Consider the following 24,041-nt stretch of genomic DNA (forward strand, 5'->3'; position numbering starts at 1 on the left):
TAGTCATTAGCCTGCAAGGTAGAGGTTAAATGACAGGCAAAGGAACAAGCATTGATGAGAGGATGAAAGGGGAGGTGGTAAAGAATATCCCTCATACACATTCAGGAGTATGAAATCTGTTATGTTGACATAGATCAGTTGTTTTAGAACTGGAAAAGACTATATAGGTAATCTAGCACAACTCCTTCACCTTATATATGAGTTACCTGAGATGTAGAGATTGAGTATCTTGAAATGCTATTTAGTTAAGTGATGGTGATGATTATGATCACTAAATATTTGGGGAGCATAAGAAATAATGTTTGAAAATTTAAGTATAATTGCCATTTTAATGAGGTAAATCAGTTTTAGTTTTGACATTTATGATAGCACTAGTAGAATTCCATGTTAGAATCCTAAGTAGCCTAGAATTTTATTGTAGTACAATGCTGGGAGGTTATTTTTTGAGGTTAATTTGTGCTTTTATTTGCCAGCATAACTTGGCTAGAGTGGCCTACAAACTTTGTTAATCTTGTGTGTAATATGTATACACACATGAAAGGGAAACAAAAGTTTTGCCAAAAATGTCTACCCTGAGTGTTAATTCTTTTTTTTTTTTTTGACTTTTTAGACCAGTTTTAGGTTTACAACAAAATTGACAGGTACAGAAATTTCCCATATATCCCCTTCCCACACATGCATAGCCATTATTAACTAAGTGGTACCTTTTTTAAAAAAACCAAGAACGAAATGCATTGACACATCATAATTACCAAAGTCCACAGTTCACCATAGGGTTTGCTTTAATAAGTGAGAGTAGTGTTGCATATTCTGTGGGTTTAGACAAAAGTACAATGACATATATCCATCATTATAATGTGATACACAGTATTTCACTGCTCATAAAACTTCTGTACCCTGTGTATTCATCTCCCCTCTCCCCCCAAACTCCTGGCAACTGTTGATCTTTTTATGGTCTCCATAGTTTTATGTTTTCCAGAATGGCATGCTGTTGCAATCTATTTTTTCTTTTTCTTTCCTTGGAAAGAGAGGTTCAAAGTCTTTATAAGATCACCCATGGTCCACTCATGTGTGTACCTCACCAGCTCTAGGTGGCAAACTTCTCTATTAAATACTGTAGGTTTTCTTCCAGTATTGAGCCCCACTGGTCCTACCAGCAACCATGTGGAGCTACAGAGAGACATGTGTTTGGGTATTTGTTCATAGAAAGGCCACAAGTTTTGTGCCCCTTGTCACAATGAACCCAGATTCCTGTTGGGTGTGTTATAAACAGAGGACTCATTTCTTCAGGCCCCCTACTCTAAGCACACCCCATGGGAGTTTTTTTCTAAAGCTAGAGTACAAGGTTTAATGATGAAGTTATCCTAATGCCTGTCAAGATTTGACATTGTCTCTTTCAGCCATGAACAATATAGGTACTAATTTCAGCTCTATTCAATGCAAAGGGAAAATCTATTTGCCAGGGGAAAAATCACTTAGAAATTACAACATAAGCCAAGAAGTAAATCACTAGATAAAGATACAGGGCCAAATGACAGTACTTGTCACTGGGAAAGAGGAAAATTCTGAAGAAATGAAGCTTTTTAATCTCTCAAAAAGTGCTAAAAATAGAAAGTAATATAAAATTAAAACCATAAATCAGTGTTATAGCCGATATCATCGTTAAGGTGAGATGTGGTTTTCCAGCTGAATTTTGTCATTCAGACAGGATGTTGCTGATTTTCATTCTGATTGTTTGTGTTCACCTGGCAGAATTCTCCCTATTCATTGATGTTCTGGTTATTTCTTATCAGATGTCCCTGTTTTGTCCTTCTGATCAAGTAATTCTGATTGCACAGAAAACATGTCTACTCATGGCAGCTGCAATTGATCTACAGCAAGGGAGAAAAGCTTCAACAGCTTTTGAACAGGTAACGTGCAACCTTCAAAGAAAATGCAAGCATTCAGTGTGCTGTTTGGTATGTTTGCCTTCCTTCATGCAATTCTTTTTGATTCTCTTTTTAGAATTTTTTCCTCCATTCTGGCGATATCTTGATTTCAAAGATTTGTAATTCCTTTCTAAGGAAAGGTAATATTTGGCTTAGCCTCTTCTTTTAAAATGTCCCTTGCCATGGACCGCTCTTTGTGAATCTGCTTTTAAATATTCTTTATCTTCATCATCTCACTGTGATCACAAGTGGTCCATAGGTTGTTCTACTTCTGTTTCCTTTCACACATTCTCTAAGGAAACACATTTACTTCCACAGCATTTTTTTTCCCATTTGGCTGTGTTGGGTCTTAGCTGCAACATACAGGATCTTTCGTTGAGGTGCATGGACTCTCTAGGTGTGGCATGCACTTCAGTAGTTATGGCACACGGACTTAGTTGCTCTTCAGCATTTGGGAACTCAGTTCCCCAAGGAGGGATCAAACCACACCCCCTGCATTGCAGGGCAAATTCTTAACCACTGGACCACCAGGGAAGTTCCACTTCCACAGTTTTGTTAGCCATCTGGAATTATTTAGCTGACTTGTTTATTGTCACAGACTGGTTCCAAATTGGGAAAGGAGTACATCAAGCTGTATATTGTCACCCTGATATTTCATTTATATACAGAGTACATCATGCGAAATGCTGGGCTGGATGAAGCACAAGCTAGAATCAAGATTGCAGGGAGAGGTATCAGTAACCTCAGCTGCCTGCAGTGAGGGAGATCTGGGTTCGATCCCTGCGTTGGGAAGATCCCCTGGAGAAGGAAATGTCAACCCACTCCAGTACTCTTGCCTGGAAAATTCCATGGGCAGAAGAGCCTGGTAGGCTACAGTCCATGGGATTGCAAAGAGTCACACACGACTGAGGCAACTTAACTTCAGATACACAGATGACACCACCCTTATGGCAGAAAGTGAAGAACTAAACAGCCTCTTGATGAAAGTGAAAAAAGAGAGTGAAAAAGTTGGCTTAAAACTCAACATTCAAAAAACTAAGATCATGGCATCCAGTCCCATCACTTCATGACAGGTAGATAGGGAAACAATGGAAACAGTGACAGACTTTATTTTCTTGGGCTCCAAAATCACTGCAGATGGTGACTGCGGTCATGAAATTAAAAGATGCTTGCTCCTTGGAAGAAAAGCTATGATCAACCTAGATAGCATTTTAAAAAGCAGAGACATTACTTTGCCAACAAAGGTCCATCTAGTCCAAGCTATGGATTTTCCAGTAGTCATGTATGGATGTGAGAGTTGGACTGTAAAGAAAGCTGAGCACCAAAGAATTGATGCTTTTGAACTGTGGTGTTGGAGAAAACTCTTTTGAGAGTCCCTTGGAGAGCAAGGGGATCCCACCAGTCAATCCTACAGGAAATCAGTGCTGAATATCCATTGGAAGGACTGATGCTGAAGCTGAAACTCTAACCCTGATGCTGAGAAAGATTGAAAGCAGGAGAAGAGGACGACAGAGGATGAGATGGTTGGATGGCATCACCAACTCGGTGGACATGGGTTTGGGCAAGCTCAGGGAGTTGGTGATGGACAGGGAAGCTTGGCATGCTGCAGTCCATGGGGTCACAAAGAGTCGGACATGACTAACTGAACTGAACTATTTATTGTCACTCAATTGCATTTGCTTTCTTTGACCCACATTCTTGAATATTTTATCATTCAGTTCAGTTCAGTCACTCTTTGTGACCCCATGGACTGCAGCATGCCAGGGTTCCCAGCAAGCAGGGTGACAATATACAGCCTTGACGTACTCCTTTTCCTATTTGGAACCAGTCTGTTGTTCCATGTCCAGTTCTAACTGTTGCTTCCTGACCTGCATACAGGTTTCTCAAGAGGCAGGTCAGGTGGTCTGGTATTCCCATCTCTTTCAGAATTTTCCACAGCTTATTGTGATCCACATTAACTCAGTTTTAACAACAAGAAAACAAAATACCTACTTTTGCCTGAATCCCACTCTCAGCTTAAACTTTACACCTTTTAAGGAGATAGCAACATCAGTATCTCACTTTCCCGTATACCAGAGTATTCACTCATTTGTCTTTAGTTCTTTCCTTCCTTCTTTCAAGCTAGGAAATTTGTCACCAAATTGGACTTCTAGCATGTTTGTATGATTTTAACTTCTGGATCTCTCTGGTTTTTTTCTCTTACCTAGCCAAAGAAAACTTCCTAATTTTCCATACTTGCCAGCTTCTTTTCTTTCCAATTGGTCCAAAATCCTTCTTGCTGCTTAATTCTGTTCCTTCTGTTAATATGTTCTTTTATGTGATTCTTCACATCTGAAACAAGCTATCAATAGATCTCTGTCAACATATTTTCTTTCCTTTCTTTTCCATTGTTGAGTTCAACTCAAAAAAACATGTGAGTACCAAGTACTCTGCTAGTTACTAGAGATAAAGGATATAAAGCCCTTGTTCTGAGTAGTAAAGGGACCTCTTTTTAGAAACTTTTCCATAGTAAAAGAAGATGGAAAAAAATCTACAAGCCTCAGAGCAAAACCAAAACAATCGTTTTGGCTTCTTTATAAGTAAGGGTGTTGTCAAACTGAAATTCATTCCAAACAAACTGAAATGTCAGGGTTTGGAGCAGAGAAAGGCTTATTACAAGGCCATGCAAGAAGAATGAGTGGCTCGTGCTCAGAAGACCTGAACTCCCCAGTGGGTTTCAGGGAAGTTTTTTTAGGCAACATTTGGGGAAGTGGCACTGCAGAGTATGTAGCTCTTCTCTGATTGGCTGGTGGTGAGGTAATAGAATGGTCATCGTCTCAGTTTGATATTAGCCTTCTGGTTCCAACCAGTCTGGGGTCCACATGCTTGTCCTCAGCCTAAGGTTATCATCCTCCACCTGGATAGAGGCCTTAATTCCTGTAGAAGAACTAATCTTGTTCCACTGTAGACAGAGTACATACTTTGTCTGACTTCAAGTTATTTTAAATGTATTTGAAGTTTGTGTTGTGGTCTAACATATGGTCTGTCCTGGATAAAGTGCCATGTGTGCTTGAGAAAGAATCTAATTTGTTCTTGGGTTGATGAAATGGTCTGTGTATATCTTTTAGGTATAAAAATAAACTATACATAGTTTTACACAGTATTTTAAAATAAGAAAAATATATTATCAGTGCACTTTGTTTTTTCATTTGTATTCAAATTGCTATTGATGTCACATGCTCTCAGCCTGAAGAACTTCTCTTAGCATTTTTATAAATGGTTCTGCTAGCAAAAAGATGCAACTTTTTTTAATCTGGGAATTTCTTTATTTTTCTTTCAGTTCTGAGAGATAATTTTGCTGGGTATTAGATTCTTGGTTGCCTGTTTTCTTTCATCACATTGAATATATTATCCCACTGCCTTTTTAATCAATATTCTACATTTCCTGACATTGTCATCTTGCCTTCCTTTTTTAAGTGTGGTTTCCTTTAATTGTTTTAACATATTTGAAACAGCTGCTTTGAAACCTGTGTCTGCTAATTTCCAATATTGGACCTTTCAAAAGTCAGTTCCTGTTGCCTACTTTATTCCTGTGTATGGGTCATACTTTCTTGTTTCTTTGCATATTTTATAATTCTTTGTTGAAAACTGAACATTTTGCATAATATTTTGGAACATCTTTGGGTACTGATTCCCCCTCTCTGGGACTTGTTAATATGTGCTTGTTTGTTTGATTAGTGACTTGTCTGGGCTAGTTCAGTGCAGTCTTATTTCTGTAGCTGTATAATAGTATAGAGCATCTAATGTTATTCCTCAGAGATCGCAGTCTTTGCCTTTGCAGTCACCATGACCCCTCCTCTGGAAAGGAATGAAAGTAGTTTTAGCAGGGTTATTTTTGAGTATCTCTTTCCATGATCACCCTGTTAAGCTTCTGCTGCTGCTGCTGCTGCTGCTAAGTTGCTTCAGTCGTGTCCAACTCTGTGCGACCCCATAGACAGCAGCCCACCAGGCTCCCCTGTCCCTGGGATTCTCAAGGCAAGAACAATGGAGTGGGTTGCCATTTCCTTCTCCAGTGCATGAAAGTGAAGAGTGAAAGTGAAGTGGCTCAGTTGTGCCTGACTCTTAGCGACCCCATGGACTGCAGCCTACCAGGCTCCTGCGTCCATGGGATTTTCCAGGCAAGAGTACTAGAGTGGGGTGCCACTGCCTTCTCCGTTAAGCTTCTGAGTGGTCTTCTGTTGGTATCATACACAGGTGTAAGGCTTGATGAATTACTAGGTGACTGGTGTGTGTGTGTGTGTGTGTGTGTGTGCACGCACGCACATGTACGTGCATGTGTGCATGCGCACATGTACGTGCATGTGTGCATGCACGCATGCACGTTTGAAAATACTCTGGTATAAATTGCTCCACAGTCTGATCCAATTAATGTAAGGCCCCTTTGAAGGGGTGAATCTTAGCTTTCTCTTCCCCTTAGTTCTCTCTGTAAACTTGTATTCTACTGTTTGGCTTGTCATTATCACTGAGTTACCAGCTTCCTCTTAACTGCCCACACCAAAATCTTCACTTTTTTTTTTTTATAGTGTCTTTAGCCTTGAACTTCCCCAAGCTCTATTTCAATAAAAGTCAGTCTCTTTAGGGTGACTGCAGAGCTCACTCTTCTGATGACCTTCCTCTCCTCCTGAGCAGAAACTCTATACACTGCTTTGGAGCTAGAGGCAGGGACCATGACCCATTTGTATCAGAATGACAATACAGCTCTGTAAATCAGGATCTAGCAAAAGTCATAGTCCCTAACATTCTTAACTTGCCTCTATGAGCATGGAAACTCTCTTATAAGGAAGCTGAGGTGAGGGCCATTGTGACCCAGTATTTTCAACTGCAGTGCTTGGAGGGACTGGGTAGAAGAAAAGAGTGCCAGGCTTCTTAATTGTGCTTGTTTATAATAGAACTCGGGCTTCCCTGGTAGCTCAGCTGGTAAAGAATCCAACTGCAATGTAGGAGACCCTGGTTCAATTCCGGGGTCAGAAAGTTCCCCTGGAGAAGGGATAGGCTACTCATTCTAGTATTCTTGCCTGGAGAGTCCCCATAACAGAGGAGCCTGGCAGGCTACAGTCCATAGGGTCTCAAAGAGTCACACATGACTGAGCAACTAAGCACAGCACATATTCATGCAATACAGGTCTTGGGGAGGGGAATGAGAAGTCCTGGCAACATGCCCCTTAAGGTCATCCCTAGCCTGGAAGCTGAGGGTATAGTGAGCCCTATCCTCTTGGTTATACCCACCTAAAGTACATTTACATCATACTGAACTGGGGAGGGGTGTTGGCCAGATCATGGCTCAACAGCTACAGGTACTCACTGTTCTTACTGAGACTTTAGAAGATTTCCTGGAATAGATGTTTCCCCATTGGCTATTAATATATGCCCTTAGGGCAATTTTCTGAGACTTTACATGATTATGTTTTATCATTTTCACCAGTTATAGTAGTTTTGCTGGGGAGAAGATCCATAGATCTCCTCATATCACCATTCTGGAAGCAATTTTCTTCTGTCCTAGATTATTAAAATTGATACTACTCAAGATTTTCTGTTTAATCCTCAATTTCCTATAAGTTAAGTGATTATGCTATGCATCTTAAACAGTGCTGTTATATCAATTGTACCTCAATAAAACTAGGGGGAGAAAAGGAAAGAGAAAAAAAATAGAGGCTAATATTTATATATAAATCCAAAAATATTCAGTTTATACTTCGATTTTTCTAGTTTAATTTTTTACTGCTGTTAATGATATGATTTTTATTTGCTTAAAGTTTTGTTTGGTTGAGACTAATTTTCTCATTACTTTCTTACCAAACAGAACTGCTTCCTAAATCGTGCACTTGATCTGATCCGTAAATGCAGAGACATCTGGAATGTCCTGAAAACAACAGGTACAGTGGGACTGGGAGTATGGTAACATGGTTATAAAGGGGGTTTCGGATCTGAATAACCTAGTCTTTTATCAACAGAAATTTGTGCCACTGAAATACTTGATAACCAGCCAAATGATCCTTTAAGAACTAGCTTTTCCCCACTCTATGTTTGTATTTTGTATTTTAAATCTTTGACACACTACTTAGAGTAAGAATATTTTTTAAAATATTTATTTACTTGGCTGTGTTGAGTATTAGTTGCAGCATGCAGGATCTTCAGTTGTGGCATGTGGGATCTAGTTCCCTGACAAGAGATCAAACCTGGGCCCCCGCGTTGGGAGCAAAGAGTTTTAGCCACTGGACTACCAGGGGAAGTCCCAAGAATATATTTTATCTTGATTTTCATTGTAGTGTTGAGTATAAAAATAGTACCATCATTGTTCAATATGACTTTATTGCTCTTAAGTCACTGGACTTGATATCTAATTTAAACAAATTTTGACTTTGACTAAATGTAGGATACAGAATCTTCCAAACCACAATGATAATATCAGATACTGTTAACATTTTGTAATGAAATAACCTGTGTAGTAGTAAACCATTAGAAGCTATATAGTAGCTTGCTATGGTATCCTAATTAAGGATGGTATTATTATATAGACTTTATTATATTGTATCCATCTATTCCTGTTTTAGTTAGAATTTTTTAAAAATATATACATACTGAATTGAATTTCATGCCTTTTATTTTTTATTAATTTATTTATTTACTTTGGCTATGCTGGCTCTTTATTGCTTTGCACGGGCTTTCTCTAGTTGTGATGAGCGGAGGCTACTCTTTGTTACAGTACACAGGCTCTTGTTTCAGTGGCTTCTCTTGATGCGGAGCACAGGCTGTAGGTGTGCAGGTTTCAGTTGTTGTAACCAACACATAGGCTCAGTAATTGTAGTATGCAGGCTTTAGGGTGCATGGGCTTCAGCACTCAGGCTTAATAGTTGGTGTCCATGGGCTCTAGAGCTCAGGCTCAGTAGTTGTGAGGCACAGGCTTAACTGCTCTGTGGCATTTCGAATCTTCCTGGACCAGGTACTGAACTTGTGTGCTCTACATAGGCAGGTGGATTCTAATCCACTGTGCCACCGGGGAAGTCCCAAATTACGTGTCTTTTAAGCTTCTCTAGAGATCATTACATGGTTTTTCTCTTTTGAAGTATTAATATATTAAATTATAATAATACATTTCCTAAAATTAAGTCATCATTGGATTTCTGGAATAATCCATTTGGTCATTGTGTATTATTTTAAAAAATGGTGAATTTGGTTTCCTTATATTTAAAAATTATTGGGCTGTCATTTTATGTGTATATTCATGATACCTTTGATGAATGTTTATATCAAACTATAGGAATTATAAGAAAGAACATAAACATATAAAATTTAATTCACCTATCTCAATCTATGGCAGGCATTTAGAAGAATAAAAACAATAAAAAGAAAGGAGAGAAAATACCTAAATAACATACTCAGTATGGAAGATTTAATAGAAATATACCAGATAGCCTGAAAAAATACTTTATACTCCAGTACTCTTGCCTGGAAAATCCCATGGATGGAGGAGCCTGGTAGGCTACAGTCTATGGGGTCGCTAAGAGTCAGACACGACTGAGCGACTTCACTTTCATTTTTCACTTTCATGCATTGGAGAAGGAAATGGCAACCCACTCCAGTGTTCTTGCCTGGAGAATCCCAGGAACGGCAGAGCCTGGTTGGCTGCCGTCTGTGGAGTCGCACAGAGTCGGACACGACTGAAGCGACTTGGCAGCAGCAGCAGCAGCCTGATAATAGAAAACTCATTTTCTTTTCATGTGCCCTTTGAACATTGATAGAATTGATCACAAGAAAAACCTGAATGAAAAAAAAAAAAACCTGAATAAATTCTAAAAATAAAACAAATAGCATTATCTGACCACAATGCTTCACAATGCAGTAAAACTAGAAGTTAATAATGGAATTAGGAAACAGAATGCTTTACCACTTGGACATTTTAAAAAACAAAAGTAACTATGGAATATCTGGGCTTCCCTGCTGGCTCAGTGGTAAAGACTCTGCCTGCCAATGCAGGAGACTTGGATTTGATCCCTGTATCAGGAAGATCCCCTGGAGAAGGAAATGGCAGCCCCACTCCAGTATTCTTGCCTGGAAAATTCCATGGATAGAGGAGCCTGGCAGGCTACAGTCCACTGAGTTGCAAAAGAGTTGGACTTGGCTTAGCGACTAAACAACAGCAGCAGCAATATGAAATATCTAGAAAATGATGCTTAGAATACCTCATAACAGAATCTAAATTACTAAAGTAGTGCTCAGAGTGAAATTTATACCTTTAGTGCCTTTTATTTAAAAAGTATGTCAGAATGCTAGCTGTCTACTGAAAATCAGTTTCTTCATTCTAGGAACACAGCTAGATTCTCTTTATATAGCTATATCTATCTATGTCTTTAGAGACTTACAAATGTAAACAATGAGATACCACTACCCACTTATTAGAATGACAAAAATTCAAAACACTGACAACACCAAATGCTGGTGAATATGTGAAAGAATAGGAATTCTCATTCATTGCTGACAGGAATGCAACATGGTATAGCCACTTTGAAGAACAGCTTGGCAGTGTCTTACAAAACTAAACATACTCTTGCTATACAATCCAGCAGCGGTGCTCCCTGTTATTTATGCAAATAAATTGAAAACTTATGTCCATGAAAAGACCTGCACATGGATGTTTATAGCAACTTTAGTCACAATTGCTAAAACTTGGAAGCGACCAAGATACCATTCAGTAGGTGAATAGTCAAATAAACTGTGGAATGTCCAAACAATAAAATATTGTCCAGAACTAAGAAGAAACGAGCTATTAAACTATGAAAAGACATGAAGGTAACTTAAATGCATATTACTAAGTGAAAGAAGCCAATCTGTAAAGGCCACATACTATATGATTCCAACTATATGACATTACAAAAAAGACAAAACTATGAAGACAATAAAAAGATCTTTGGTTGTCAGCATGAATTGAGGAGGGAGGAATAAATAGATAAAACACAATAAACTTTTAGGGCAGTGAAACTATTCTGTATGATACTACAGTGGTATATACATGTTGTTATACATTTGTCAAAATCCATAGAATGTACAATGCCAAGAGTGAATCCTAATGTAACATGGAATTTGGGTAAAAGTGATGTGTCAATGTAGATTCACTGATTGTAACAAATGTACCACTATGGTGCAGGATGTTAATAGTGGAGGAAGTTGTGTGCAGTGGGGGATAGGGTATATATGGGAATGCTCTATACTTTCCACTCAATTTTGCTGTGAACCTAAAACTATTTAAAAGAATAGCTATTATTGAAAAGACAAGGGAGATGTGGAGAAAAGGGAATTCTTTTGCACTGTTGATGGGAATGTAAATTGGTACAGCCACTATGGAAAACAATGTACACGTTCCTCAAAAAAGCAAAAATAGAGCAACCATCTTCAAAAACCTCAGTACTGAGTATATATCTAAAGGAAATGAAATCACTATTGCAGAGAGGTATCTGCATCCCCGTGTTCATGTCTCACAATAGTCAAGACATGGAAATAGTCTAAGTATTAATTGAAGGATGAATGAATGAAGAAAATATGACATACATATATATGTATGTATATATGTATATATATGTATATGTATGCACACACACACAATTAACTATTTGGCCTTATAAAAGAAAGAAATCCTGCCATTTGTAACAACATGGATGAATACCTGGAGGACATTATGCTGAGTGAAATAAGACAGAAAAACACAAATACTGTTAGACCTAACTTATATGTGGAATCTTAGAAAAAAAAAATCTCATAGAAACAGAGAGTAGATTGTTGGTTGCCAGGAGCCAGGGGCATGGGGGAACATGTGATGGTGGTCACAGGGTACAAACTTCTAGATATAGAATGAATAAGTTTTGAGAGACCTAATGTACACCATCGTGACTGTAGTTAACAATACTGAATTGTATACTTGAAAGTTGGCAAGAGAGTAAATCTTAAATGTTCTCACCCCTCACACACACAAACACAAATGGCAACTATATGAAGTAATGGATATGTTAACTAGCCTTATTTTGGTAATCATTTCACAGTATATACATGTATAAAACCATGTCATTGTACACCTTAAATATACATAATGTTATATGTCAAATACATCTCAATGAAGCTGGAAAAAATCCAGCAATATATGAAAAGAATTATATGCCAAAGACCACTAGGTATAGCTCCAAGGATGATGGATTATTTGTTGTGGTTGTTCAGTTGTTCAGTAGTGTTCTACTCTGCATCCCCATGGACCACAGCATACAGCACACCAGGCTCCCCTGTCCTTCATTGTCTCCTGGAGTTTGATCAAATTCATGTCAATGAGTCAGTGATGCCATCTAATCATCTCATCTTCTGTTGCCTCCTTCTTCTTTCACCTTCAGTCTTTCCTGGGGGTCTTTTCCAGTGAGTCGGCTCTTCGATTAGGTAACCAGGGAATTGGAGCTTCAGCTTCAGCAACAGACCTTATAATGAATATTCAGGTTCACTTTAGAATTGAGTGGTTTGATCTCCTTACAGTCCAGTGGGCTCTCAAGAGTATTCTTCAGCACCACAATTCAAAAGCATCAGTTCTTCTGCACCCAGCCCTTTTTATGGTCCAGCTTTCACATCCATACATGACTACTGGAAAAACCCTAGCTTTGACTATACGGACCTTTGTTGGCAAAGTGATGTCACTACTTTTTAATATACTATCTAGGTTTGTCATAGCTCTCCTTCCAAAGAACAAATGTCTTTTAATTTCATGGTTACAGTCACCATCCACAGTGATTTTAGAGCCCAAGAAAATAAAATTTGTCACTGCTTAGACTTTTTCTCCTTCTATTTGCCATGAAGAGATGGGACCAGATGTCATGATCTTAGTTTTTTGAATGTTGAGTTTTAAGCCAGCTTTTTGACTCACTTTCACCTTCATCAAAAGGCTCTTCAGTTGCTTTACACTTTCTGCTATTAGAATAGTATCATCTGCATATCTGAGGTTGTTGATATTTCCTCCAGCAGTCTTAATTCCAGCTTGTGATTCATCCAGCCTGGCATTTTGCATGATGTACTCTGCATAGAAGTTAAATAAGCAAGGTGACAATATACAGCCTTGTCATACTCCTTTAACAATTTTGAACCAATCAGTTGTTCCATGTCCGGTTCTAACTGTTGCTTCTTGACCCACATACAGGTTTCTCAGGAGACAGGTAAGGTAGTCTGGTATTCCCATGTCTTTTAGAATTCTCCACAATTTGTTGTGATTCACACAGTCAAAGGCTTTAGCATAGTCAATGAAGCAGAAGTAGATGTTTTTCTGGAATTCCCGTGCCTTCTCCATGATCTAATGAACATTGGCAATTTGATCTCTGGTTCCTCTGCCTCTTTGAAACCCAGCTTGTATATACATCTGTAAGTTCTCTCTTCACATACTGTTGAAGCCTAGCTTGAAGGATTTTGAGCATAACATTGCTAGCATGTGAAATGAGTGCAATTGTACAGTAGTGTGAACATTCTTTGGCATTGCCCTTCTTTGGGATTGGAATGAAAACCAACCTTTTCCAGTCCTGTGGCCACTGCTGAGTTTTCCAAATTTGCTGGCATATTGAGTGCATCACTTAACAACATCATCTTTTAGGATTTGAAATAGCTGGAATTCCATAACTTCCACTAGCTTTTTTCATAGTGATGCTTCCTAAGGCCCACTTGACTTCATACTCCAGGATGTCTGGCTCCCCTTGCCTTTCTCTTCTCTTCTTTCCTCAGCTATTTGTAAAGCCTTCTCAGAAAGCTACTTTGCCTAGTTGCATTTCTTTTTCTTTGGAATGTTTTTGGTCACTGCCACCTGTACAATGTTTTTGAACCTCCATCTATAGTTCTGCAGGCACTCTGCCTACCAGATCTAATCCCTTGAATCTATTCATCATCCCCATTGTATAATCATTAAGGATTTGATTTAGGTCATATCTGAACAGCCTAGTGGTTTCCCTTACTTTCTTCAATTTAGCCTGAATTTTGCAATAAAGAGTTCATAATCTGAGCCATAGTCAGCTCCAGGTCTTATTTTTGCTGACTGTATAGAGCTTCTCCATCTTTGACTTACGAAGAACATAATCAATCTCATTTCGGTATTGACCATCTGGTGATGTCCATATGTAGAGTCATCTCTTGTGTTGTTGGAAGAGGGTGTTTGCTGTGACTAGTGTGTTCTCTCAGCAAAACTCTGTTAGCCTTTGCCCTGCTTCATTTTGTACTTCAAGGCCAAACTTGCCTGTTATTCCAGGTATCTCTTTATTTCCTCCTTTTGCATTCTAATCCCCTATGATGAAAAGGACATCTTTTTTTGGCATTAGTTCTAGAAGGTCATCATAGAACTACTCAGCTTCTTCAGCATTAGTGTTTGAGGCATAGACTTGGATTACTGTGATATTGAATGGTTTGCCTTGGAAACGAATAAAGATCATTCTGTCATTTTTGAGATTGCACCCAGTACTGCATTTTGGACTCTTTTGTTGACTATGAGGGCTACTCCATTTCTTCTGAGGGATTCTTGCCTACAGTGTAGATATAATGATCATCTGAATTAAATTCTCCCATTCTCATCCATTTTAGTTCACTGATTCCTAAGATGTTGATGTTCAATCTTGCCATCTCCTGCTTGACCATGTCCAATTTACCTTGATTCATGAACCGAACATTCCAGGTTCCTATACAATATTGTGCTTTACAGCATCAGACTTTACCTTCACCACCAGACACCGGACACTGAACATTGTTTGTGCTTTGGCCCAGCCACTTCATTCTTTCTGGAGCTATTAGTAATTTCCCTCCACTCTTCCCCAGTACCTCATTGGACACCTTCTGACCTGGGCAGCTCATCTTCCAGTGTCATATCCTTTTGCCTTTTCATACTGTTCATGGGGTTCTCTAGGCAAGAACACTGGAGTGGGTTGTTATTTCCTCCTCCAGTAGACCATGTTTTATCAGAACTCTTCACTATGACCCATCTATCTTGGGTAGTCCTGCAGGGAATGGCTCATAGCTTCATTGAGTTACACAAGCTCTTTCACCATGACGGGGCTGTGATCCATGAAGGGGACAAGGAATATTCAGTTCAATTCAGTTGCTCTGTCATGTCCGACTCTTTGCGACCCCATGACCCACAGCACGCCAGGCCTCCCTGTCCATCACTAACACCCGGAGTCCACCCAAACCCGTGTCCATCGATTCAGTGATGCCATCCAACCATCTCATCCTCTGTTGTCCCCTTCTCCTCCTGCCCTCAATCTTTCCCAGCATTTGGGTCTTTTCAAATGAGTCAACTCTTCTCATCAGGTAGCCAAAGTATTGGAGTTTCAGCTTCAACATCAGTTCCTCCAATGAACACCCAGGACTGATCTCCTTTAAGATGGACTGGTTGGAATCTCCAAGGGACTCTCTCAAGAGTCTTCTCCAACACCACAGTTCAAAAGCGTCAATTCTTCAGCACTCACCCTTCTTTATATTAGTCAGCCATAAAAAGGAACGAATTTGAGTCAGTTCTGGTGAGGTGGGTGAACCTAGTGCCTGTTATACAAGATAAGTCAGAGAAAAATATCATACATTAATGCATGTATATGAAATTTAGCAAAATGGTACTGATGAACCTATTTGCAAGGCAGGGATAGAGATGCCGACATAGAGAACAGACTTGTGGACACAGTGGGGAAAATATAGCGCTTTGGACGAATTGAGAGAGTATCATTGGAACATATACATTACTGTATATAAAAAAGATAGCTAGTGGAAAGTTGCTGTATAACACAGGGAGCTTAGCCTGGTGCTCTGTGACAACCTAGAGGGGTGGGATGGGGTGAGGGGTGGGAAGGAGGTTCAAGAGGGAGGGAATATAGGTATACTTTTGGCTGATTCATGTTGTTGTATGGCAGAAACGGACACATTGTAAATTGTAAAGCAGTTATCCTCCAGTTAAAAATAAATTTTTTAAAAAGAAAAAGGACATTAGGTTAAAACTAAGGGAAAAATTAAAGAAAAGAATTTGTTGTTTCATCTAGGAAATCTATAATTTGTTGGCATACAATAGTTCATAGTAATCTCTTGTAATCCTTTTTATTTCTGTAAAGTCAGTTATAATGTCCCCTCTTTTTTGAAGCCTCTCTTTGAATTACTAGGATGTGATTATAATAATGAACTTCTCTTATTGTCAGTGTAGCTAAAATTTTGTCAATTTTTAAAATCTCTTCAAATTGTTGGTTTCATTGATTTTCTCTATTTTTCTATCCTCCAATTCATTTTTCTCTGCTCTTTATTATTTCACTTCTCTAGTAGCTTTGAATTTGTTTTGCTCTTTTTTCTACTTCCTCATGGTTTAAAGTTGTGGTATTGCTTTAAAATTTTTCTTCCTTTATGGATGTTTATAGTTACAAGTCTTCCTTTCAGTACTGTTTTTACTACATCCCATAAATTTCATTATGTTTTGTTTTTGTTACCAACCATCTCTAGGTATTTTTCTAAGTTCTCTTGTGATTGTTTTTTCTTTTGGCCCAATGCTTGTTGTTTAATTTCCACATACTTGTGACTTTTCCAGTTTTCTTTCTGTTATGGATTTCTAGCTTCATTCCATTATGGTCAGAGAATATACTCTATGGGATTTTAGTCTTATTAAATTTATTGAGACTTATTTTGTAGCCAGATATATGGTCTCTACTGGAGAATATTCCATTAGCACTTGAGCATAAAGTGTTTTCTTCTGTTGTCGGATAGAGTATTATATATAACGTCTGTTAGTTCTAATTGGTTTATAGTGTTGTTGGCATCCTCTTATTTCCTTGTTGATCCCCTATCTACATATTCTATCCATTTTTGAAAATTATTCATAAAATGTATGATTTATGTTTATCTGAAGGTAAAAATATACTAGGAACAGAGAAGACAGTCAGAAATCTCCAGGAACTGCCCATAAAGAGTAAAATTTCTGAAATTTTTATATTAATATTTTACCTATAAAAATTTAACGTAGAGAAGGCTAAGCATCTCTTCTGATTTTGAAACTCTTCTCATGCAACTCTTAGCAATAGTAACCCATCAAACAAACCTAATTACTTCTTACATTTCCTCTCTTTATGAGGAGAAAGGATGAATTTTTGCAGTTTTCCAGGGGCCCTTTTGGGAATCTCAAAGATAATTTTAGTTTAGAAGATATCCTGAAAACATTGTTTTATATTTTCTATATTTGGGATGTGACTTTTCAGGGCAGAACTAAGAGTTGTTAGAGGCAGTTGGGCACTTGATTAAAATACAATTGTGGGTGCCTGAGAAACAGTACTTGGTTACCCATCTAAGCAAAATGACAATAACACATTTACAAATAAGTGTAGAAAATAACACAATTCTAAAGAACTTTAGCTCTTCAATAAATTAGAAAACTTTTTTCTTAATCTTTTTGTCATTAAATGATCAAAAATAACGACATCACAAAGATAATAAAGATCAAAAAATTATTCTGGTAAAACACAAAATCTGCTATCTAGGTAGATTACGTACAAGGCAAAGAATAGACTTTTGTAGTATAAGTGAAACCATCATTTAGTAAACTAAGGAAGCAAGCCCATCAAAAAAAATCAAGATAACTTTGCTCCATTTTAATACATTACAGAGCTTTATTTTAGACTCAGGTTTAAACTAGGGCAAATGAAATTTACTTTCCAGATTTGTCCTTCATTATGCTCTTTTATATTCTTGAACAAACTGACAACCTTTTAGGGGATCTGCCTGTCAAAACTAGCTTTATGAAAAGACTAAGACAGTTTTTCAGAGGCTACATGATGTGTGATACTGTAATAAGATTGGATGCAGAAGAAAATACAGAATCTAGCTATTTCTGTTAAGTCAGGCATTAAGGAGCTTTTCAAAACTGTGAAACAATCTTCTCATTCATTTTTTAAAATTTTGTTTATGGATAATTGCTTTACAGTATTATGTTGGTTTCTACCAAACATCAACATGAATCAGCCATAGGTTTACCCATGTCCCCTCCCACTTGAACGTCCCTCCCACCTCCCTCTTCTCATTCACTTTCAAAATACAATTACTTTTTAATTGACATTAACACACAGTGACTTCATCTCAAATTAATTCAATCAGGAAATATATTTAAATTTTGTTTTAATTTCTAAAATGGTAAATATCAATAGTTATAACCTGCATATGAAAAATCTCTTTGATAAGTTTTTCAGAGTACATGGGGGTCCTGAGAACAGAAAGTTTGAGAACCACTGATTTGGGAGTAAACTGCATTTTCCTTTAAAAACAAAGGCATATATCCATTTGACGCTATTGCTCATAATATAATCTCAACCACTTGTTTTAATTGTACTTTTAACCAAAATAATTTTTATTTCAAAGAGAAAACTTAGGTGTAATTGAGACCCATCTCTCACTCACTAGTAGTGTAGCAGACTAGCAGAGTTCATGAACACACAGCACAACTTTCTCTGACTACCTTCATCCCTTTTAAAGAGGAAAAATGAACACATTCTTTAACCCAAAGATATTGCCTCTCTATAGCATATTAAAAATAAGAAACAATAGTATATAAACTTAAAACTATGCTTAGTAATGAAAGTATTTGGTTTTACTGAAAAGTTATCTTGGTATCTATTATCCATTTATTAACTCAATGTAATATCAGTTTAACATTTTAAGTGAACTAAATATCTTGAAGTTTATAGTATTTTTCTTGATTTTCTAACTGTTCTAAGTATAATTAATTTTGGGCTTCCCTGGTGGCTCAGTTGATAAAGAATCTACCTGCAATGTAGGAGACGTAGGTAAGATGTTGGTAAGATCCCCTGGTGGAGGGCATGACAACCCACCCCAGTATTCTTGCCTGGAGAATTCCATGGACAGAGGAGCCTGGCAGGCTATAGTCCATGGGGTTGCAAAGTCAGACACAACTGAAAACTAACACAACAACAAAAAAATTAATTTTAATGAAGTTCAAGAATATCCAACTATGTCAATAATTGCATTAAATATAAATAGTATAAATCAGAGGTCAAGGCACTTTTCTTAAAGGGCCAATAATATTAATAAATATTTTAGGCCAGCAGGCCATAGGGTCTCAGACACAGCTACTCAACTCTGCCATTACAGGCAGGAAAATAGACACAGATAATATTTAAACAAATGGACATGACTCTATTCCCATAAAACTTTATTGCCAAACAAATGGCCAGCCCACAGACTGTAGTTTGATCACTTGTGATCTAAATACACCAATTAAAAGATCAAGAAAAGAAAAAAAGAATATAAGATTGGCTAAAAAATCAACATCAACTGCATGCTGTCTATAAGAAACTCACTTAAATATGAATATATAGATAAGTTAAAAATAAAAGGAACTGAAAATGATACACTATGCAAACATTAATCAAAAGGAAACTGGAATGCCTATATTAATATCATATAAGACACTTTTTTTTTTAATATTTATTTGTTTGACTGCCTCCAGTATTAGTTGCAGAACACAGGATCTTCATTATGGCACGCAGAATCTTTCATTGTGATACGCAGGCTCTTCATTATGGCATGCAGGCTTCTCTGGTTGTGCACTGGCTCAGTAGTTGTGCCACATGGACTTAGTTGCCCTACTACATGTGGGCTGTTAGTTCCCTGACCAGGGATTGAACCTGCATCCCCTGCATTGGAAGGCAGATTCTTAACCACTGGACCATCAGGGAAATCCCCAGAAAAGATGCTTTAAAACAAGGAATATCACTAGGGATAAGGAGGGATATAATGAAAAAGTGATCAATTAAGCATGACAACATAACTATCCTAAATGTGTAATTTACCTAATGACAGAACTTGAAAATACATGAAGCAAAAGCTGATAGAACTGAAAGGAAGACTAGAGAAATCCACCCTGTGGTTGGAGACTCCAGTATAATCAGTAATCAGTATAATAAGTCAATAGATACTCAACAAGGGTGTAGAAGACATAAGTAATACTATCAGTCAACTTGATCTAATTGACATAGAATGCTCTACACCAGAATACACATTTATTTTCAGATGCATGTGGATCATTGAACATATACCACATTCTAAACCTAAACAAACCAGAAAAGGGTTAAAAATATTAAAATATAAAAAGTATTTTCTCTTACCATAATGGAATTAAATGATAAATCTATAATATAAAATATATGTATGGTTTATATTTTTATTTCCAAATATATATTTGGAAATGAAATAACATACTTCTATGCAAACACTATGCAAACATTAATCAAAAGAAAACTGGAATGCCTGTATTAATATCAGATAAGATACTTTATTTTTTAATATTTATTTATTTGACTGCCTCCAGTATTAGTTGTAGAACACAGGATCTTCATTATGGCATGCAGGATCTTTCACTGTGATACGCAGGCTCTTCATTATGGTATTATGATATAAAGGGAACATGTATCAACATAATTAAGGCCATTTATGATAAACTCACTCATACTCAACAAGGAAATAATGGAAGTCTTTTTTGTAAGACCAGGTACAAGACAAGGATGCCCTTTCTCACTACTTCTGTTTAATGTAGCATTGGAAGTTCTAGCCACTGCGATCAGACCAGAAAAAGAGAAAAAAAAAACATCCAAATTAGAAGGGAAGAAGTAAAACTCACTACTTGCAGATGAGATTATACTGTATAGAAGAAACCCTAAATTCTTCACCAAAAAAACTGTTAGGACTGATAAATGACTTCAGTAAAGTTGCAGGATATAAAACTAATATACGGAAATCTGTTACTTTTCTATACACTAATTATGAACTATCAGAAAGATAAAGCAAGAAAACAATCCTGAATAAAATCACATGAAAAGAATAAAATACCTAGGTTACTCTGAAAACTATAAAACATTGATGAAGCAATTTTAAAATTATACAAAGAAATGGAAAGATTTTTTCCTGTTCTTGGATTGGGATAATTAATATTGTTCAAATGTCCATACACCCAAAGTGATCTACAGATTTGAGGCAATTCTTATCAAAATACTCATGACATTTTTCACAGAACTTGAATAAATAATCCTAAAATTTATATGGAACCACAAGAGACCCTGAACTGCCAAAGCAATCTTGAGAAAAAAGGACAAAACGGGGGGTATCATGCTCCCTGACTTCAGACTATGCTCAAAGCTACAGTAATCTAAACAATATGGCACTGCCAAAACAACGGACACACAGATCAATGGAACAGAATAGAGAACCCAGAAGGTAACCCATACACCTCTGGTCAGTTCATCTATGACAAAGGAGTTAAGAATATACAATGGAGAAAAGACAGTCTCTTCAATAAGTGATGCTGGGAAAACTGTACAGCCACATGTAAAACAATGAGATTAGAACATTTCTGCACACCAAATACAAAAATAAACTAAAAATGGATTAAAGGCCTAAATGTAAGACCTAAAACCATAAAACTCCTAGAAGAGAACATAGGCAGAACACTCTGTGACATAAATTATAGAAATATTTTTCAAATCTGTCTCCTAAGGCAAAAGAAATAAAGGCAAAAACAAATAAATGGGGTGTAGTTAATCATAAAAACTTTTGCACTGCAAAGGAAACCATTGACAAAACGAAGAGACAAACTATGAAATGGGAGAAAATACTTGCAAAGGATATGATCAATAAGATGTTAATATCTAAAATATATACACAGCTCATACACTCAGTATAAAAAAAAAATCTCAATTAAAAATGGGCAGAAGTCCTAAACAGACATTTTTCCAAAGAAGACATACAGATGTCTAACAGGCACATGAAAAGATGCTTAATACCACTAATCATTGGAGAAATGCAAATCAAGACCACAGTGAGATACCATCTGATACCTGTCAGAATGGCTGGCCTCAAAAAGACCTCAAATAACAAACATTGGTGAAGATGTGGAGAAAAGGGAACCCTTGTACACTGTTGGTGGGAATGTAAATTGAAATTCCTCAAAAAACTAAAAATAGAACTACCATACTACCATGTAATTCCTTCCTGTGTATGTATCTGGAAAAAAAAAATTCAAAAAGATACATGCACCCCAACGTTCATAACAGGATTATTTAGAATAACCAAGGTAGGGAAGCAACCTGTGAACAGATGAATGGATAAAGAAGATGTGGTGTGCATAAATGTGTGTGTATGTGTGTATATATACACACAATGGAATGTTGCTATTGTTTAGTTACTAAGTCATGTCTGAATCTTTTGTGACCCACGTGGACTATAGCCCGCCAGGCTCCTCTGTCCATTGGATTTCCCAGGCAAGAATACTGGAGTGGGTTGCCATTTCCCTCTTCAGGGGATCTTCCCAAACCAGGGATCAAACCTATGTCTCCTGCATTGGCAGGTGGATTCTTCACCACTGAGCCCACAATGGAATATTATTCAGCCATTAAAAAGAATGAAATCTGCATTTGTAACGTGGATGGACCTAGAGAATATTACACTAGTGAAATAAGTCAGACAGAAGAAGACAAATACTCTGTTATCCCTTATATGTGGAATCTAAAAAAAGTAAACAAACCAATGTACATAACAACAGAAATGGACTCACAGATATAGAGAACAAACTAATGGTTACCCATAGGGAAAGTGAAGGGGGAGGGGGCAATACAGGAGTATGGAATTAACATGTACAAACTACTGGTGGATGCATGTTGATGTAAGGCAAAACCAATACAATATTGTAAAGTAAAAAAAATAATAATAAAACAGACAAGCAGCAAGGATGTATTGTACAGCACAGTGAAATATAGCCATTGTTTTGTAATAACTTAAAATTGAATGTAGCCTGTAAAAATACTGAATCACTCTGTTGTACACCTAAAACTAACAATATTGTAAATCAACTATGCTTCACTTTTATATCTTTTTTATTAAACTTTTTATTTTGTATTGGAATATAGCCAATTAACAGTGTTGTGATAGTTTCAGGTGGGTAGCAAAGGGACTCAGCCATGCATATATATATATCCATTCTCCCGCAAACTCTCTTCCATCCAGGCTTCTACATAACATTGAGCAGAGTTCCCTGTGCTATACAGTAGGTCCTTGTTGGTTATCCATTTTATTTTTTCAGTTTTTTCTTTTTAAAAAAATTATTTAATTTTAATTGGAGGATCAATGCTTTGCAGTATTGTGTTGGTTTCTGCCAAACATCAATATGAATCAGCCATAGGTAGCCATATGTCCCCTCCCACTTAAGTCTCCATCCCACCCCTCTAGGTTATTACAGAGCACCTGATTTGAGCTCCCTGCATCATACAGTAAATTTCCAGGGGCTACTCTCTCAATTCATTCCATTTCCCCACCCCACCCCCATATCCACAGATCTGTTCTCTCTGTCTGTGTCTCCATTGCTGCCTTGATGATAGGTTCATCAGTACCATCTTTCTAGATTCCATGTGTATACATTACTATATGATATTTGTCTTTCTTTTTCTTACTTCACTCATATAATATATAACAGTGTGTACCTGGCCATTACAAACCCCCTATCCCTTCCCCCCATCCTTCCCCCTGGCAATCATAAGTTTATTCTCTAAGTCTGTGATTCTGTTTCTTCAGGTTTTTTTTAATGTCCTTTTAAATAATCAAATGGATCAAAGATAAATTCATAGAGGAAGTTAGAAATAGTTTGAAAGGAAGTAAATGAAAACACAGCATATAAAAATTTGGAGGTACAGCTAAAGTAGTGTTTAGACAAAAGTTTGTAAAATTAAATGCCTCAATTAGAAAAAGATCTTAAATAATCTAAGCCTTCACCTTAAAAAACCAGGGAAAAATGATCAAATTGAACCAAATTAAGCAGAATGAAAGGAATAATATGAGCAGACGTCAATAAGATTTAAAACCGGAAACAATTGATAAAATTGATGAAAACAAAAGCTGTTTTGTTGTTGCTGTTTGTCAATGCAATTGAGAAACCTCTAACCAGGCAGATCAAGACACAAATTAACAATGCCAAGAATGATAGTGTAGACATCACTGCAGATCCTACAGACATTACAAAAAGATAACAAGGGGATATTCTGAACAAATTTATGCCCA

At 37.2% G+C, this 24,041-nt stretch overlaps 1 protein-coding gene and 1 non-coding gene across 2 annotated transcripts in view; one reads left to right on the forward strand and one right to left on the reverse strand.

The window, feature by feature from the left end:
- Positions 1–24,041, forward strand: part of TEX11 (testis expressed 11) — a 203,865-nt gene that overhangs the window by 145,028 nt on the left and 34,796 nt on the right. Inside the window, exons 24-25 of the mRNA XM_070365322.1 lie at positions 1,794–1,910; positions 7,768–7,840. Of these exons, the coding sequence (XP_070221423.1) occupies positions 1,794–1,910; positions 7,768–7,840 (190 nt within the window). The remainder of the gene's footprint in view (positions 1–1,793; positions 1,911–7,767; positions 7,841–24,041) is intronic.
- Positions 1,183–1,313, reverse strand: LOC138986569 (small nucleolar RNA SNORA11). The gene has a single exon (XR_011463382.1). It is a non-coding gene; the product is annotated as a small nucleolar RNA SNORA11 (small nucleolar RNA).

Source organism: Bos mutus, chromosome X (assembly GCF_027580195.1).
Source record: "Bos mutus isolate GX-2022 chromosome X, NWIPB_WYAK_1.1, whole genome shotgun sequence".
Classification (NCBI taxonomy): Eukaryota; Metazoa; Chordata; class Mammalia; order Artiodactyla; family Bovidae; genus Bos; species Bos mutus.